Source organism: Kwoniella pini, chromosome 2, assembly GCF_000512605.2.
Source record: "Kwoniella pini CBS 10737 chromosome 2, complete sequence".
In the NCBI taxonomy this organism is placed as follows: domain Eukaryota; kingdom Fungi; phylum Basidiomycota; class Tremellomycetes; order Tremellales; family Cryptococcaceae; genus Kwoniella; species Kwoniella pini.
Window position 1 is genome coordinate 1840830 of NC_091717.1, and position 17185 is coordinate 1858014.

The 17185-nt window shown below is 39.5% G+C and overlaps 6 protein-coding genes across 6 annotated transcripts; 2 read left to right on the forward strand and 4 right to left on the reverse strand.

Moving 5' to 3' along the window:
• Positions 1-717: 717 nt before the first annotated feature.
• I206_102024 (uncharacterized protein) lies at positions 718-6599 on the reverse strand (the record flags this gene model as incomplete). The annotated part of the gene is made up of 7 exons (XM_019158581.1): positions 718-948; positions 1004-1203; positions 1295-1373; positions 1439-1586; positions 1677-4324; positions 4404-5438; positions 5499-6599. The coding sequence occupies 7 exons, from the start codon at positions 6597-6599 to the stop codon at positions 718-720; spliced, it is 5442 nt and encodes a 1813-aa protein (XP_019008327.1).
• Positions 6600-7808: 1209 nt separating this feature from the next.
• On the reverse strand, positions 7809-10382 carry I206_102025 (uncharacterized protein; the record flags this gene model as incomplete). The annotated part of the gene is made up of 11 exons (XM_019158580.1): positions 7809-7856; positions 7917-7942; positions 8041-8100; positions 8170-8653; positions 8720-9110; positions 9185-9590; positions 9649-9727; positions 9785-9893; positions 9956-10062; positions 10142-10229; positions 10306-10382. The coding sequence occupies 11 exons, from the start codon at positions 10380-10382 to the stop codon at positions 7809-7811; spliced, it is 1875 nt and encodes a 624-aa protein (XP_019008326.1).
• A 942-nt stretch (positions 10383-11324) lies between these two features.
• On the forward strand, positions 11325-12564 carry I206_102026 (histone H3; the record flags this gene model as incomplete). Its single annotated transcript, XM_070202493.1, has 7 exons — positions 11325-11328; positions 11413-11423; positions 11859-11904; positions 11974-12088; positions 12190-12266; positions 12332-12406; positions 12476-12564. The coding sequence occupies 7 exons, from the start codon at positions 11325-11327 to the stop codon at positions 12562-12564; spliced, it is 417 nt and encodes a 138-aa protein (XP_070058594.1).
• Positions 12565-13056: 492 nt separating this feature from the next.
• I206_102027 (uncharacterized protein) lies at positions 13057-13726 on the reverse strand (the record flags this gene model as incomplete). The annotated part of the gene is made up of 3 exons (XM_019158578.1): positions 13057-13311; positions 13387-13542; positions 13619-13726. 3 exons carry the CDS (start codon positions 13724-13726, stop codon positions 13057-13059), a joined length of 519 nt encoding a protein of 172 aa, XP_019008324.1.
• Positions 13727-14101: 375 nt separating this feature from the next.
• Positions 14102-15533, forward strand: I206_102028 (uncharacterized protein; the record flags this gene model as incomplete). Its single annotated transcript, XM_019158577.1, has 3 exons — positions 14102-14140; positions 14269-14408; positions 14504-15533. 3 exons carry the CDS (start codon positions 14102-14104, stop codon positions 15531-15533), a joined length of 1209 nt encoding a protein of 402 aa, XP_019008323.1.
• A 75-nt stretch (positions 15534-15608) lies between these two features.
• Positions 15609-17056, reverse strand: I206_102029 (uncharacterized protein; the record flags this gene model as incomplete). Its single annotated transcript, XM_019158576.1, has 6 exons — positions 15609-15812; positions 15873-16034; positions 16115-16264; positions 16372-16480; positions 16550-16783; positions 16884-17056. 6 exons carry the CDS (start codon positions 17054-17056, stop codon positions 15609-15611), a joined length of 1032 nt encoding a protein of 343 aa, XP_019008322.1.
• Positions 17057-17185: the final 129 nt, after the last annotated feature.

The window sequence follows — 17185 nt, forward strand, 5'->3', positions numbered from 1 at the left end:
TGTATCCCTGAATTGGAAAGTAAAAGGGTGAAAATCCAGGTTAATTGGAATGCGTCGTCTGCTTCATCTATGATTAAAATGCATGCTTTGCTTATGGGGTGTTACATTCGAATGGAATGGAACAAAGCAAGCATAACGGCTCGTCATATTTCGATAACCCTGCATAATTGAAGACTGTGTCATCACATCGTCATCAATTGATATTGCTCGCAAACATGAATTATCATTGAGCGAAACAACCAATATCTTATGATTGTAAATGGACTGAGGGGCGACCGTGATGACAGTCTTCGCCAGAAAAGCAATCAACAAATGATTGAGATATCATGTTGCATTATGTAGCGAACATGACATTCATGCATAATATGATCAGATAAATTCAGCATTAAAAGAAAAAAAGAAACAACATAAAAATTCGTATTATATTATACTATGAACAAGGCAAATTTTCTCAACTTCGTAAATTACATTAAAATATTACACATTCTGTTTTCTTCTTGAATCTAGCTATCAAAGAAGAAGACCAAAAAGAAAGTTGAAATCAAAAAGGAAGAAAAAATGATGATGATGATTAAAAAACAACAAAACGATTATGAACGTTATTACAATTAATTGACAATGACAAATGAAGTTTAATTGTCCCTTGATTTTTTGTATCCTTCTATTCCTATTTTAATAAAATTTCTGAACTAACCCATTTTGATGAAATATAGAAGATCACGCTTGTACTCTCTTTGCTCCTCTTTTCGCAACTGCTTTCCCAATTTTACTATCTTTAAAAGTCCAATTACGATCTTTATCAAGTATAAAAGGATGTTGTAATAAATCTTTTGCCATTGGTCTATCTTCAGGATGAGTTGCTAAACATTTTGTATTCATAAAATCTAATTGAATCTCTGATAAGTGAATATCAGATGGTAATGGTGGTCTAGCTCTTTTGTTGAATAACTAAGATGACATATTAGCATAATGATCAATTCCATAGTCAGAGACTACTACTCACCTCATACATAGCCGCGACTTGTTCCATATCACCCCAAGGTCTTTTACCAGTCCACATCTCCAATACGACACATCCCAAACTCCATATATCGACTTTACCAGAATAAGTTCTTCCGGCATAGGAATGGATAACTTCTGGTGCCATCCAAAATACGGAACCTTTCATGTTGGTCGCTGCCCCGTATGAGTCGTATGCGTCGGCTGCAAGAAAGGATTGTCGATCGTCAGTACTACGGTTAAGGTAGATGATGCCGGAGAACGGTAGTGAATGCTACAGACGACGGGGACTTACAAGTCTGCTTGGAAATACCAAAATCACTAATCTTGCATATACCTTGAGCGTCAACCAGGATGTTATCACCTTTGAGATCCTAGGAATATCGAAGACTTCATTAATACTTTATCAGATATAGCTCGGAACGAAAGTTGGACTTACCCGATGCCAAATATTCTTGGAATGAAGATATGCTAGACCTTCGAGTATCTGCTCCGTGAAGAACCTGACCAGTTGAGGTTCAAATCTAGCTTGATTGGGAGTTCGATAAATTGAAGCGATAGTTCCACCAGGTACATACTCCAGGAAACTACGTATTATTCTTGAATGTCAGCCAACTATTATCCCTTATTCCGATGATAGATCAACGAAATACGAAAACAGAGAACGCCCAACTCACATCGATAAAAATTCTTCACTGGTCTCATAACCTAAATAAGCCACAATATTCCGATGTTCTAGGTCTCTAAGTAATCCAATCTCATCTCTCAAGGCTTTGACCATGCTTAACTGTCTTGAATCAGTACGGTCGGTTTCACTGACTGGCAATTCAACTTGCTTAACAGCCATCATATCTCCCGTTGTGACATTCAAAGCTATATAAACTCTACCGTACGATCCTTTCCCTATCAATTCACCTTTTACCCAATTAACAGTCGAAGGTTTATTGGAGTCATTTTCAGCTTCAGCTGGAGATTCGGGAATGGGAGTAGCCATTTGACCAGCCGCAATTTTCGAAGGAGTAACTTCTACGAGTTTATGATCCCACATCTTTGAGGACCTCCTTTCTACTTTATTCGCAGCGGCTGCTGCTGCAGCAGCTAAGACTTTCTCTCCGTCTTCGTTGTCACCACCAATTATATCAGGAAGTGATTTCTTCCCACTGAATAAACTTGCTAGATCGCGAGATTGCCTTTGAAGGGTACGTCGTTTATGATCTGCGACGACTCGGATAGAACGTCGATTTTCGAGCTTGTTAAATTTACTTCGCACTATATTTCCGATACCTGAAGGTCTGTTAGGCTCGGCAGCAGCTGGAGTAGGTGTGATAGAGTTGGACAACTTTGAAGATGTCGAAGGAAGGGATATTGGTTGAACGGCGTCCAGTTTAGAAGGAGACTCGGCAGCTGGCGTAGTAGGGGTTGATCCAGATGCTTGGACTATAGGTTGATCCAGATCAATCTTCGGGAAGACTCTATCAAGATTCTCGTATAATTGCTCAGGTTCAGGTCTAAAATTCCATTGATTAGGATCGTTGGGTCTCGCGAAAGATTTTCCTCTTCTAACGCCTGTCAGCGATTCAGAGGCTGAGCCTTCCCCTGTGCCCTCGGATTCTGTAGCGCTGTCCGAAGGTGTAGTTGCTGAATGTAGACCCAGACCCAGGGCATCTGGACCGGAAAGGGCAGCAGTATTGACCATGAGATTTGGCTTTGACGGTGAAGGCCTGACAGCACTTAATCGGCTGAGCGTCCTTGGTGACGTGTTGATGGGGTTAGGGGCCGTGAACCATAGGGTCGCTTCGTCTTCCTCTGAAGGTGGTCGAACAGTAGCATCAGTATCGCCAGAACGTTGCGAGGCAGCCTGAACCATATCTCTTATATGGCTCTCCCATACTCCAGCTCGCGCAGTATCGTTTGAGTCTGTATCTTCGCTCTTTGGAGCCCGCACTGTAATGTCTGAGCTGACTGTTCCGGCCACAGATAAAGTGTCGGCATCATTTCGTCTATACCGATTTCCTGATAACCAAGTAGATTGTTCGGGGGAATGACTAGGTTGATTATATGGCAGTTGAGATTCGCGATCGTCGCTGTAGGCTGTTCCTACACTGACTCGACGTGGCGCATCCGAAACAGGAGAGATCGGTCGATGGGACAAGGAAGCAGAACCGCTTCTTGGCCTAGCCCAAATATTAGGTGAGGGTACATTACTAAATCCGTGATAGGTTCCAGTGTCTCGACCCACATTGGGTGGGCTGAATTCGTCGTAGTATGTCGACGGTCTGGGGTTGCCAGTAGCCGTCTGGGGAGAGGTTGGAGGAGGTGGTGATCTATCGTAATGTACGGTGTTAGGCCTAGTCGCACCAAGAGTTGGTTCTGAATCATCCCAGCTGGGTCCTCTTGCACTTCGGGGCACGGTATTATAGCCAGGTCGATTTTGCCAGTTGCTGGAATTAGCGCTGTTAGGATGAGGTAATGGGAAGGGTATAGTACCTGTCTCATTGACAGCGATATCCAATGATTGTATCCTCGAGTTACCTGCACGAGCTGGCTCAGGGTATCTGCCATCTTGTATTCGATCGATGGAAGGACTTCTATACCCGGCGGCAGCAGGCTGGACATTCCGACGTTCAGGATACCCAGGTTGAGGTGTCATTGCTATCCGGGGTGGCAAATTAGCGTATGGAGGACGGAAAGCGCCACCTTGTTGACTGAGTGGGCGTAGATTGTCCATCGACCGGACATTCTGTACGGTCGGCGGAGTCATAAGATGATCATTGCTAGAATCTCTGCCATACGGTAAGGGTAGGCGCTGTCGTTCCACCCTAGCAGCCAGAGAACCAGGTTGACCTTGATGAGTAGCTGGTGTAGATCGCCCAGTGACCTGTTGCAATCTCGGATCGTGTAATCTTTCTTGAGCATGAGAAGCTTCTTGATATGGGTTTGCAGCAAAACCGCTTGGTCTACGGGGAGGACCGCTTTGAGGATAAGGGATCTCTGGCGAATATTGAGTAGGCGGCGATTGGTACATCGTATTGCTACCCTGTCGATTTGGGACAGGTTGAGAGGTTTGACGGAAGACCGGTCGATTGTCCAATTTCGAACCAGGTCGTTCTTCAGGTATGGGAACGTGATAAGTTGCACTTTCGTCCAACGGTCTACCCATTTGAGCTTGTTGTCTGAAATATTCCTGACGGGCCCTACGATCTTGATCAAAGGTGTGAAAACGACTATCCCTCTCTTCCTGAGCCTCAGCATGCGTTGCCACTCGTATAGCAGCATTCTGAAGGCGCTGTTCCTCTTCCGCTCTCTGTTCGGCATCCACTTGACGCTACAGGATTAAGTAAATCAGCACGAGCAGGCGATACAGAAGGAGCAGTGAGTCCCCTCCCCAGTCGAGAGCTACTCACAGCTCTAGCCTCATCCTCAGCGATTTGGTTTTCCTGCTTTTGTCTATCTTCTTCTTCCATCCTGACTATCATCTCCCAGATGTCCTTTTCTTCCGCCTGTTGTTTTCTAGCCATTTCCTCGTCATCTGCAGTCTGCGCCATCTGCGCTTCTCTTTGAGCTTCAATCCTCCGAGCCTCAATCTCTTCAGCTTCATACATTTTCAACAATGCGCGAGTTTCGGGATCAACGTCATCATCGATTCTGAGACCGAGACCTGCGTTTTCCCAGCGACTATTACTACTACTACTGCTCGGTCCCGGTCCAGCTTGACCAAATTCCAAGAATGGGTCTGGATGACCTTGCGAGCTTGATGCGCGAGATCCTGACATTGGCGTTGGCGCATGATGTCTTATTTCGGGTTTCGGGAATGGCTCGACCAGTGAAGGAGATACAGGATGGTTGAGGTCGAGATGTCGACTCGAAGGTGACGAGAGGGAGGAAGCATCGCGTGGCGGAAGACGTGGTCCACCGAATCTTGAGGAAGGAGTGGGAATAGCAGGTGAAGAAGTTGTATGTTCCGTTATAGGTGATCTTGAACTGCCAGTACCTGTAGTCCTCCTAGTCTTCTTCCCGCCCCATTCCTCTGCTTCAGGGCCGATATCACTCCAATCGCTCGTACTGAGCGCGCTTCTATCAACCAACTCTCCACTAGCGCTACTGAGACTACCTTCTTTCGAATGTCGAGATGAAGGTCGATTGAGCAAAGGATGCGAAAGATCAGTCGTAATAGGAGACATGCCAGCTCGTCGATTGTCTGCTGCCGAGCGATATGATGTGTAGTCTGGTTGAGCGGCTACTGGCGGAATGACAGATGCTGCGGATGATGTTGGAACGTTTGTCTGCTTGACAAGAAACTTCAGTGTTGCTCTTGAGTCCCCTTGAGATGTGCATAGGTGAAGGAGGGCCGCCGGGAGTATAGGAATGTCGTCTGCTGGTTCTCCAATTTCTGTGCGATACATAGAGAGTGTCGGGTGTTCTTCATCCCGTATACGTAGCTTCCACCCAAATCAGCGTTACTTCGTTTGGCGCGGACAGAGTATTGCCACTCTACTCACCTTCGAGAAGACTTTCTCCCTTATACCTTCAGCAGTATGAATTCCCGTTATGTCCACTAGATGGAAAGCCTCATTATCCGTTGTAACCTGTAATCTAACCTGATGGTTATGGGTTGAACCTGATCTATCCCGATTCGTCATGCCTACACTCATGATACTTCCACCTGCCTCACTCGGTGTCGCAGGACTCAAAGTATCCTCAGGACTAGAGACTCGATTTTGAGGGAAATGCTGATGCACATTGGACGGAAGGGCGCGATGAAAGGATACAGAAGAAGGAGAACGGTTTTGCGGAGAATGCGTAGATATAGGTGGGGATGGCAGAGGAGGCAGCGCACGTGAGGGAGAGTGGTGTTGACCATGTTGAGGTATCTTCGACCCTGATGCTGTTCTTGGTTCATGACCTGGCCTCGTGGATTGCTCTGCTTGCGCCGTTACGGGTGTGGTAAATGCCCTACGCAGGTGTCGTTCAGGTTGAGGTGGTGGTTGAGGAGGAACTGGTGAGTTCTCAGCTCTCGACAAAGAGCCAGGTGCAGGAGAAGGAGTGGGTCTAGGTAGAGGGACTGCGCTTGAGCTAGAACTCTTTGGTGAAGGATTAGGTCTAGGTGGTTGTGACTTCGGGCTTGGATTCTGGTGAGGAAAGCTCGGGATTGTGGGTAGAGGGGAAGATTGAGGTGCTGGTATAGTGGGCAGAGGTAAATGACTTTGGCTATGACCATAAGGATGGCTTTGAGTTTTGATTGAAAGGCTAGGTGAGCTAGGTTGTTGAGATTGAGTAGGTATTGATACTGAAGTTGAAGATGTTGAAGCACTTGGACCTGCTGTAAGGTTCCTACTTGAATTCGAGGTTATACTAATTGGTGATATACCTGAGTTGGAAATGCTTGAATAGGTAGTCGAAATTGAAGGAGACCGTTGTGAGGGATTACTAGATTTAGGTGGTGACGTTTCATCTTCATCCGAGTTATCAGGATTAGCGACGTATAATCCGGGTACTACACCTCTCTTTCTAGCTCCTAAAGGTCGACGTGTTGGCGGTGCAGGCGTGGGGGTGGAAGGTCCGGCCTGAGTAGTGATATGAAGCTGTGGATGATTCGCCATCTTAGCCAGCCTTGTCCCCCTTCTATTTTACCGATGCAGACATGGAGAGAGGAAGTAATGACGAGACCTAAATTATTGTCGCGAGGAAGTCGAGGTGATCTGATGTTATGGAGCCATGGATTCAAGGTATGTGATATGCATGTAACAAATCTAGCCAGGTCGAAATGTCTTCCGCTATGATAGTGAACACAAAGGTAAGTTGAAATGCAACTAGTATTTTGATGTGATGGAGAGGATGAAACAAGAATTGAACAAAGTAATCTATCGAGGGAAAATAGAGTTACAGGTCAACTGTCACGCTCAACCTGACTTAGACCGTCATCACTTCGGTCATCCCCACCACCTCTCACCTTATCCTTTATACAAATGGGCTTACATGCATTCAACTCACCTCTTAACGTTGTACAGAGTGTTGAGATACTCTGATACCAAATGCTCTTCAGCTGTATCTCTTTTGAGAGAAGACTCGTTGATGATGACGCAGAAACGCGAATACTGAATCTACGAGATTATCGGACTATCGGCGAGTCTCAGCGGGTAGTCTGAAGAGTTGGGACTTGATCTCAGTCAATCCCTACGAATCATTGCTATAATATCATATCACCTAGTATAGTACATCTCAATCTCATCTCATATCATCCATCTCAACACAAAATCTCAGTACCAGGTATCACTATCTGAAGCGAGCTCAAACAACTCTTTTCCTATTCAAACTCTACTCTGAATCTGGATAAAGGACGGTCAACTCGCTTGCAATTCGTTTAGAGTCAGATCATCAGATCCAACAAAGCATGCTTTTCATTCTAATAGCGTCATCCGTCAATGGATCTTGAAATATAACATCAACTGTATCCTTTGCCGAGGAAGAAAGGAATAATCGTATTTCAAACGGTCACGCGGTCAGTACTCTGTTCCGCAAGCGGGATTCTCACTTTCGTGTCTAGCGACTTAACGAGAACATGATCAAATATGCCAAGGGATCAACTTCTGAATTTCCACGTTGAATTCAGATATACGCATATCCAAAAGTACATCTCAAGGGAAGAGATATACATAATTCTCATTGGGATCCGAATAACAACTTAAAAAATTCAATCTACATCTGTTTTCACCTATTTGCTTCTTTCCATCATGCTTTTTTGAGCGAGATTCTAGATCCCAAATTCTGCTTGATACTGTCTAGTTTTGATCTGCTTTGTATTTATAATACTATTGGTTCAACGAAGCGGACCATAAAGCTCCTACGAACGTAAGGATCTGTATCAAATGCAGTGATGTCAGCAATAGCTTGTCGTGCCCAAGCCATTGTACACTCACAAGTCTAGGTCGTACATCCACAATATCTGAGTCGAAAGAAAGTCTGATCAGCTCTTGATGACACAGCATGGGCAGAACGTCCTTCCGAGACGCTGAGAAGCCTTTCCATGGGTAGGTCACTCACCTTCTGGAACAAGGAAGATCAAAGCACCCAATTTTCTGGCAATAGAGATAGCAAGTTTGGCTGCAGTCCAAGGTAGCATCAGCTTCAACCGTCTCTTAAGTTAAAGCCAGTTTGGAAAGCTGAACCCACCGTTCATCCTCTTTTCCTCTTCATCCCTACCATCAGTGACCAAACTATAATCCACTATACCAGGTCTGACGGCATTTAGCAGATCAAGGAAGAAGATAGCATTGGAAAGTGAAGGATCTTTGAAAGATCTCATTGTCGAGCTCTTTCCTGACGATTTGACCTTTTCATTTGACCATTTGACAATATCTTGATCGGTTACTCCCTTTCCATTCTTAGAGATGGAAGCTAAAGTTTGATTGATTGATAACCTCATCAATTGCCATACCAATCCCAGCACTAAAGTCTTTGTACCGTCCACAATATCTGATCCTTGGATACCAACTATGTGCATTCCATTTGATTTTGCCAGATCCACACCATAGTTCGTATTTTCAACAGCTTTGAATCTGGATAACTCTTGACCTTCTTTTGGCTTTGATACTCTTCTCCAGATAACTGACCCGGGAATAACCTTATCGAAACCTTGTAAGAGTACATAACCATCCTATGAAGACAACGTGAATATCGGCACTTGCAAGTGTAAGATCTCAACAACGAAGCCTTCACTCACCTTGAGATCCTCGAACAAGTTATACACCCCAGGATCAACATCCAACGAGTTCAACCAAAGGGTGAACACTCTAGCTTCCCTTTCACCCTCCGCATCAAAGTCCTCTATAGGTGGGGGAGCTTCAGTCTCTTCTAGAGGAGCAAGTCCAGGCCAGGTATTGAACAGATTAGCGACGAAGGCCAAGTTCAATTTAGGGTTACCGGCAACCAGCGAATTGGCTGTCAAGAATCGTCTACAGTCAATCTTGTCTGCGTTTTGGAGCACTTCTTCGGCTCGTTGGTGCAAGTCTCGGGTTTGTAGTGGCGATCTGGAACATTCATCTGGTTTCAATTGGTTGAGCAGGACTGTGTAATTTTCTCCGTCAGATACATCTCTTGAGAAATTCTCCACCCTGCGATCAAGCCGGAACAAACAACGTCAGCTTGACATTAGATCTAAGAGAGGTTCTGGCGGAAGCTGACTCACTTTCGGTGCCATCCAGCAGCCTTTAAATGATAGTTGAACCATCTCAACAGAATTTGATCAGGTGGTAATCTCAAAAATTCTTCCAGTGTTTCCCCATCATCCAACAATCTATACAACTCTGGGTGAATCCTGATGTCGATCTTACTCAAAAGACCTCTTCTGATCACTTGCCAAATCAATCCTAAAATTAAATGTTCTCTACCTTCCGATATATCTGCAGCCCCTATATTAACGACTGAACATCCGATACCTTTCGCCGAAGTGATAACGATATTGTTGTTTTCAGTTATTTGGAACGCATTTAATGGCTTTGGTTTACCTTTTCCACCTGATGGTTTGTTGAGCACTCGTTCATCAATGGTCTCGGGCACGGAGTCGTTGATAAGTTTACAAAGTATCAAACCATCTACATACGATTCGTCAGCTAATTGGCCAGTGGCATTCAAGGACCAATACTAGCTTACCCTTTACTTCATCGAACAATTGCATTGTCTCTGTTGGTATAGGTAATAGGTGTCCAATATCTTTATCTCCAGCGAGTACCTGAACATCAGATATCATTAGCTTCTTCCGTCGACCAGCAGCCTAAAGCTAACTCACCCCGTTGATGTGATCAGTGAAAGACCGCCTTTCATCTTCATTGATCGTATGTTGAGCATTTGTTCCTGCTGTACCCTTTACTGATATCCTTCCTTTGCTAGTCTCGAGGCTGATCACAAAAAGGTCAATATACCAAATCCCATACACAGAGATAAGACAGAATAGACTCACGCAGGAGCGTTTTTTGGGGCTCTCAAAAGTGAGTGCAATTGTACCCAATCTTCCAGTTCTACCCTGCCAGACGAATCGATACTGACATGTTTGAGTGTTTCTCTCGCCTGATGGATTCGGGCAGTTAGTCAATGAGGCCGCACAAGTTTCATAGCATCGGGGAGGATGATAGGAATGTATACCTACAGAATCGTAATCCGCTTCTCCATTAGACTGCAATGCTGAGATAACCGTAGCTTTATCTACACTACCCTTATCATCCACATCTATTTGCCTGCGGTGGAAACCATAATCGCATCAGCTTTTCGCCCAATTGCACCGTAACTTATACAGCTGAAGCCGGAACTCACTTGAATTTGTTGATAAGATCGAATATCTCATCTTGTTTCAAATCTGGATACTTCTTTCCTAGTTTGATTGCTTGCATGATGAATGAACGATCGCAACGATTGAGTGAGGTAGTGTATATGCGATGATGAATCAAGGATATCGTCGAGTTCTCAAAATGAACAAGAGATTAATGTTCGAATATGGTCCGTTGAAGGTGGGCTGTGTTTATGGAATAGGGTTAATATCCTACGTCACCATCATTATCACTTTTGGCAGATGGACTTGACCGTTGAACGTGGCAGTTCCTCTTATTATATTTGGAATTGTCGATCATCAACCACGTGGTGTCTGTGGCATGTCCTCGGAAGTCTTCCTCGAAGGATAGTATTCGGCGTTTTGTTTGAAGCTCATGCAGGAAGTCTGGATCGTACATGGAAATTGACCAAGAATGTTGCTGAGATGTTCAGCTTCTCCTGTGTATTTTTTTTATGGTCGTAAGATGCACTATCTGAGATGTAATCAGAGTTTGAAGTATATTCATCCAATCCTTCTCACTCTATTTTCCAACCGGGTATACAATCTTTCTCAAACTCGCAATTCGCTACTTGCCGAAATCCAGCTTGGCGCGGCAAAATCCCAAAACACAATCACGACAAGTCACAACTTGATTATAGGCAAGAAAATAAAGATCAAGCTCATCTTGCTGCATATGGCTATTCCAATCATAATATAATTCCGTAACACCGATCTCAAACACACCGTAGTGCGGGGACTTACGGGGGTATAGTTAGATAGAAGGGGAGGGGTTGCGTCAACCAGTACCCAGATAGTAAAGTAAACCTTTGTTGACTCACCCCCCCCTAGACGCAATTCACAGAAAATAAGATCAAGCATTTTTCACATATAATCATACCCCCTTTTCAATCAAAGAGATACATAAAAAACATCCCCTCATTTTTCATTTCTCTTCTTCTCTACATACATACATACATCTTCATCAAACTAATCAACCGTATTTCAATTTTAGCATACATCAACAATGGGTAAGTCAATTCACCTTTATTATATCATGCATGCATAGGTAAAGAAGTGCAGGTGCTGATGATACTGTGTATTCATGCATATAGCTCGAACTAAAGTGAGTAAATCTTATCATTTGTCTTTTGAGAGGAAAGAAGGCAGAAAGAGGCAAAAACAATCCATGCATAGCAAAACCTACTCCACCATACATTCAATCGTCACTTGGTTGTTGGCGGAATATACCCGCTCACCGTTATCTCCCCTCCGATCATCATCCTTCCATTCTTCATGCATGGCAATACCAATGCATTGGTGAAGCGAGGGATGGTAGGAGGATGCGCGTCTTGAGCAGTCGTCGCCACCCGATGATCTGTCAACAACACTCATCTTCCTTCCTTGTCATCATTGTCATCTTCCTTCGTCATCACCGTCACTTAATCTCGCATGCATTGTCACATCATCTTCTGTGTCCTTGACGCTGCCTGTTTTCTTTACCTTCCTGTCCATACTGCATCCCCTTGCATATTTGAGCTGACATTATCCCCACCAATAGCAAACAGCTAGAAAGTCCACCGGTGGTAAAGCCCCAAGAAAACAACGTGAGTAATCTCCCTTTTACCTTAATATCATTACATGCGCTGACTAAGCTATTATTTGCTCTCGTTTAGTCGCCACCAAGGCCGCTAGAAAGCAAGCCCCATCTCAAGTTTCTGGAGGTGTCAAGAAGCCCCACAGATACAGACCTGGTACAGTCGCTTTGAGAGAAATCAGAAGATACCAAAAGTGAGCTCTCCTCCACTCACCTTCTTCCACCATCGCCCTCTTATATATTCCTTTTCCATTAATTGTCACTCCAATGTAATTGCTGACATCCTGTCTTTCAGATCTACCGAACTCTTGATCAGAAAACTTCCCTTCCAAAGACTTGTTAGGGAGATTGCTCAAGATTTCAAGACTGATCGTAAGCCAGCTAGCTCATCAGTTGCATCGGAGTGAAGTCCGCTAACGATTCTTGTCGTAATACAGTCCGATTCCAATCGTCTGCCATCGGTGCTCTTCAAGAAGCTTCTGAAGCTTACCTCGTCTCTCTCTTCGAGGACAGTGAGTTCACCAGCATGTAACATATAGCTCCTGTCCAGCGTCACTGACTTTTTTTCTCTTACTTTCTAGCTAACTTGGCCGCTATCCACGCTAAGCGAGTTACAATCCAACCTAAGGATCTTCAACTCGCTCGAAGACTTCGAGGAGAAAGATCTTAAATAGTTTGATGTGATTAGGTCAAATCTATAGTCAACCATTCAAGTCACTATGATTGCCTATAATTTCAAACTTTCTCAATTGTCGCTTATCAATTTCCAAGGAAACCTTTATCTTCTCATGTCTTTTGTCAATTATCTATACAATCGAAGATGTGATTTCGTTTTTCGCTGTATATAACTTTGTCACCTTTACTATTCCTCGAGCGAGTTTATATAAATATATATTAAATTTATAAAAGCCGAGATGTGATGTATTGTTTTTATGTTATATTCTTGAGTGATGCAATGACACTTTCGGATTGTGATTTAAATCAAATCCATTGCAAGAAGTGATAAGTTAAAATGAATACGTTTTATTTTGTTCTTAATGATTTATACCATTTTTATAAATTGGTTATACAACATAGTTTAAATACAATTTTTCAAACAAACAAATCTTTTATGAATTCTTCTTATTCAATAATCATGTTATTTAATTATTAATTAAACATTTCATTTTCCTTTTTGTTGTTCATCTTTTAAATTTTTAATAGAATTAATCATATCATTTAAAATTTTTTCTTCAATTCTATTAGAATATAAACCTAATTCAACTTGTTGATTTGAATCATTATTTAAAGAAGAAGAAGATATTGAATTTGAAAAGGGATTAGGTAAATTATTAATTAAAGTAGGATTTAAAATTGATTTTTGAATTTTTTTAACTTTTAAATAATAAACTGTTTGTCTTAATATAAATTGAATTTTCTAAAATACAAAAAAAAAATACAATAAAACAATCAATAAGAATTATCCTTTTTATATAAATATATGTAAACTCACATCTAATAAATTCATATATTTTTCAACACCTTCTCTAGCTTGAATTCCACTTATTTCATCTTCATTTGATTGATTTAATTGATTATCTAATGATGATGATGAAGAGATTAAATGAGATAAAATTGGTTTTATACAAAGTAATAATTCAGGTATAGCCTATTTTTTGTTTTTATCAATTATTTCAATTTAATGAATTAACTTTTAAAGAGAAATATACTAAAGAAGTATTTACCTTTTCAACATTTGTTAAAGCTATAAATAAACTTTGAGAATCTAATGATTCAATTTCTAATCCATCTGTGATTGATAAAGAAGTTTCACCTGAAGGTGATGATGCCATTATTCGATTTTTGATACAAAAAGTTTTAATTCTCTAAGGGGGTTTATATTATATTGAAGATTATGAATTGATTTAAATTGTCGTGCCGAAATATAACGAAAGCTTCGAATGTTCTTTTCTTGTATATGCTTCCGATTTGCTTGATGAAGAGAACAATAGGATGAGATGTCAATTACTTGAAATGAGAAATCGAAAACAAACATCATATACATGGCATACTCGTTAAGTGGAGGTTAACCACTTTATCATATTCTCAATGAGGTTGTTTCTCATAATTGTTTGTATTGGAATGGCAATCCGATAAAATAATATAACTACATACAATAGCTGATAGATCAACTTTAAGCGAACAGAAGTGAATTCAGCGTGCCCACAATGGGTAGAGAAAGGATACAAATTCTAGACGGAGGGATGGTAAGTTTGATTCTTTGAATTCAATCTTTACTTCATATTCTCTATACGTTTCATCATTACATATATGAATAATTCTTCAATCCTCCGAAGTTAGAGAATGTTTCTAATTTTGAATTTGCTGATTGTAGGGAACGACACTTGAAGCATTAGGTCATTCTGTAAATTCAGAATTATGGGGATCTGAATTATTATATACTAATCCAAAAATTATGGCTAATATACATGAAAAATATGTTCAAGCAGGTGCAGATTTAGTTGAAACTTGTACGTGAGTATGAATTTGATTTGATTTAAAAGGTTTTTTTTCAAAAATATACATATGGATGAAAAACGAAAGTTGATTAAAAGCATTCTTGAATATAGATATCAATTAACTTCTGAAAATTTAACAAATTATTTAAATTCAAACGAATCATCTTCTGATGATCCAACTACTTCGGATGAATTATTTTATAAATCTATCGATTTAGTTGATTGTGCATTTAAAAAAAATAATATAAATTCAATAAATCAAGGTGTTGTTTTTTCTTGTGGACCTTTTGGATCAACTTTAAAACCTGGAGCAGAATATTCAGGAATTTATCCTTTTCCTTTTGGACCAATTTCAAACCAACAAAATTCTTTTAATAAAGAAGATAAATTATTAGAAAAACAATCTATTGAATTATTATCAAAATTTCATTTTGAAAAATTATTAAAAATTGCATTAAATAAAGAAATTTGGAAAAAAATTAAATGGATTGGATTTGAAACTATTCCTTTAATTTATGAAATTAAATCAATTAGATTAGCAATTGGTAAATTAAATAAAATTTTAAAAAATAAATATAAAGAAGAAAAAGAAGAACAAAATTGGTTTTTAAAGAAATTTTGGATAACTTCACCTTTTCCTAATTCAAATTTTCCTCAAATTGATTTAAATGGAAATCATATAACAATAAAAGAATTAATAAATAATTTAATTGATTATAATTATAACAATGAAATTGAAACTGAAAATGATGAATATCCAATACCAAATGGAATTGGTATAAATTGTACAAATCCTTCTTATTTATTTGAATTATCTAAACAATTTACAAATATTTTAAAAGAAAAAAATGAAATTAAACAAAATTCAATTTCATTTATATTATATCCTGATGGTGGACAAATTTATGATGTAATTACTAGAAGTTGGTCAATACCTAAAAATGAATTTAATTCTAATTCTAATGAATGGTCAAAAGGAATTTTAAAAATTATAAAAAAAATTGAAAATTCTAAACAAGATAATGGTGAATATATTTGGAAAAGTATAATAGTTGGTGGTTGTTGTAAAACTTCTTTTAATGAAATTAAATCATTAAAGATGAATTTAGATAATATGTATGGAGAAGTTAAATCAATTTAGAGATATATATATATATACAATTTTATGCATTTTAAATTATAATGTCATTATGCTAATAACATTTGAAATTCTTTATTACAAAGTGACTTTGCTCAATTCATCTTTAATAGTTTCAAAGTCATTTTTAGGTAATTTCAAAACTTCTATTTGTTTACCTAATCCAGGCCATGGTTTAGAATTTGATTCTAGAGATGTCGATGTTAATGAAATTGAAGTCATCTTTTGATTTACCCAATTAGGATCTGTCAATTGTGATAAATCTGATTGTCTATCAAGATGCTATGAACAATCAAAATTGTTAATACAGGATAAGTGATGTAATATGAGACGCAAATTTACCTTCTTTACTTGATCATAACTAACTTCCATACCTGATATTTCTTTAATTATTTCTGAACTTCCAAATTCATGATATATCCTAACGTCACGTATACGAAATAAAACATCATCTACTCTTAAGAATAAACGAGAAAGAATGAAGAAAGAATGAGGCATGACTCGCTAGACCCATCGGACAATAAAATCAGCTTTTGAATTGCGAATGACTGACGAAAGTATTATTCCGATAAAATGTAATTTACTATTCGAACATTCAATATTGATTCTCCATTATCGTGTAATTCATCTTCATATAATGGAACATCATCGTAAAATAATATTCTATCTAATATAGGATCTTGTCGAGCTAGTAATGCAATAGGTATAGAATGTGTAGGAGATGATTTGAATGACTATACGAATATACAACTATGTTAGCCTCGAAGATTATGTTGACGTTATTACGAAATATTATTCAATATGAACTCAAGGTGGGATTGGGAAGGAGCGGTGTACATACCGAAGGACCAGCAACTGAACCTGAATAACAAGTTGAAAAAGTCCAATCATGAGGTTTAACAGGTTTAGAAGGTATAGGTGAATCACCAGAAAACGTATTAGGTGATGTCCTTTAAATAAATCATTATCTGATTAACTCATAAACATTAAAGAAGAGTGAATTCGAATTAGATATATACTTTGTAGACCATTTATCAGCCATACTAACTTTAACACCACCTCCTATTCGTTCTTCCCATCCTTCTCCAGTTGCAACATCAGCCAAAGCTTCTAAACTGTCAAATTTGATTTCTACTTTGTCAGTTGTCGTTGATGATAAATGCGAAGAAGAGGAAGAAGGAGTATAAGTTAATTTAATTGAATTATTACCAAATGTCATTTCAGGTAATGGTAAATTTAATAAACGTTCTACTCTATTTTCAAATAAGCCAAAAAAAAAACATATCAGATGTATGTAATATATTGATTTTGTTGATATTTTCAATGATAAAAACAAAGAAAAAATGAACTCACGATTCAATTTCTTTACCATTTAAAATTGGTTTTTTTATAGTTTCAATTTCCCAATTATTAATTTTTATATTATGTATATTTGGAGTTTTATTAATTAAATATTTTGGATTTGGACTGGCATTAGGATTAGGATTTAACTTTGGCAAAAATGCTGGAGTAGGTAAAGTTGTCATGATTATCGCAATTTAATCTTCTTTCATACGATGATCTTGATTCCTTATACTTCCTTCTATGTATATATATTGTTTTGCAGAGATGGGGAATGTAAACTAACAAATATACTATGTAACATTATCTTAGTA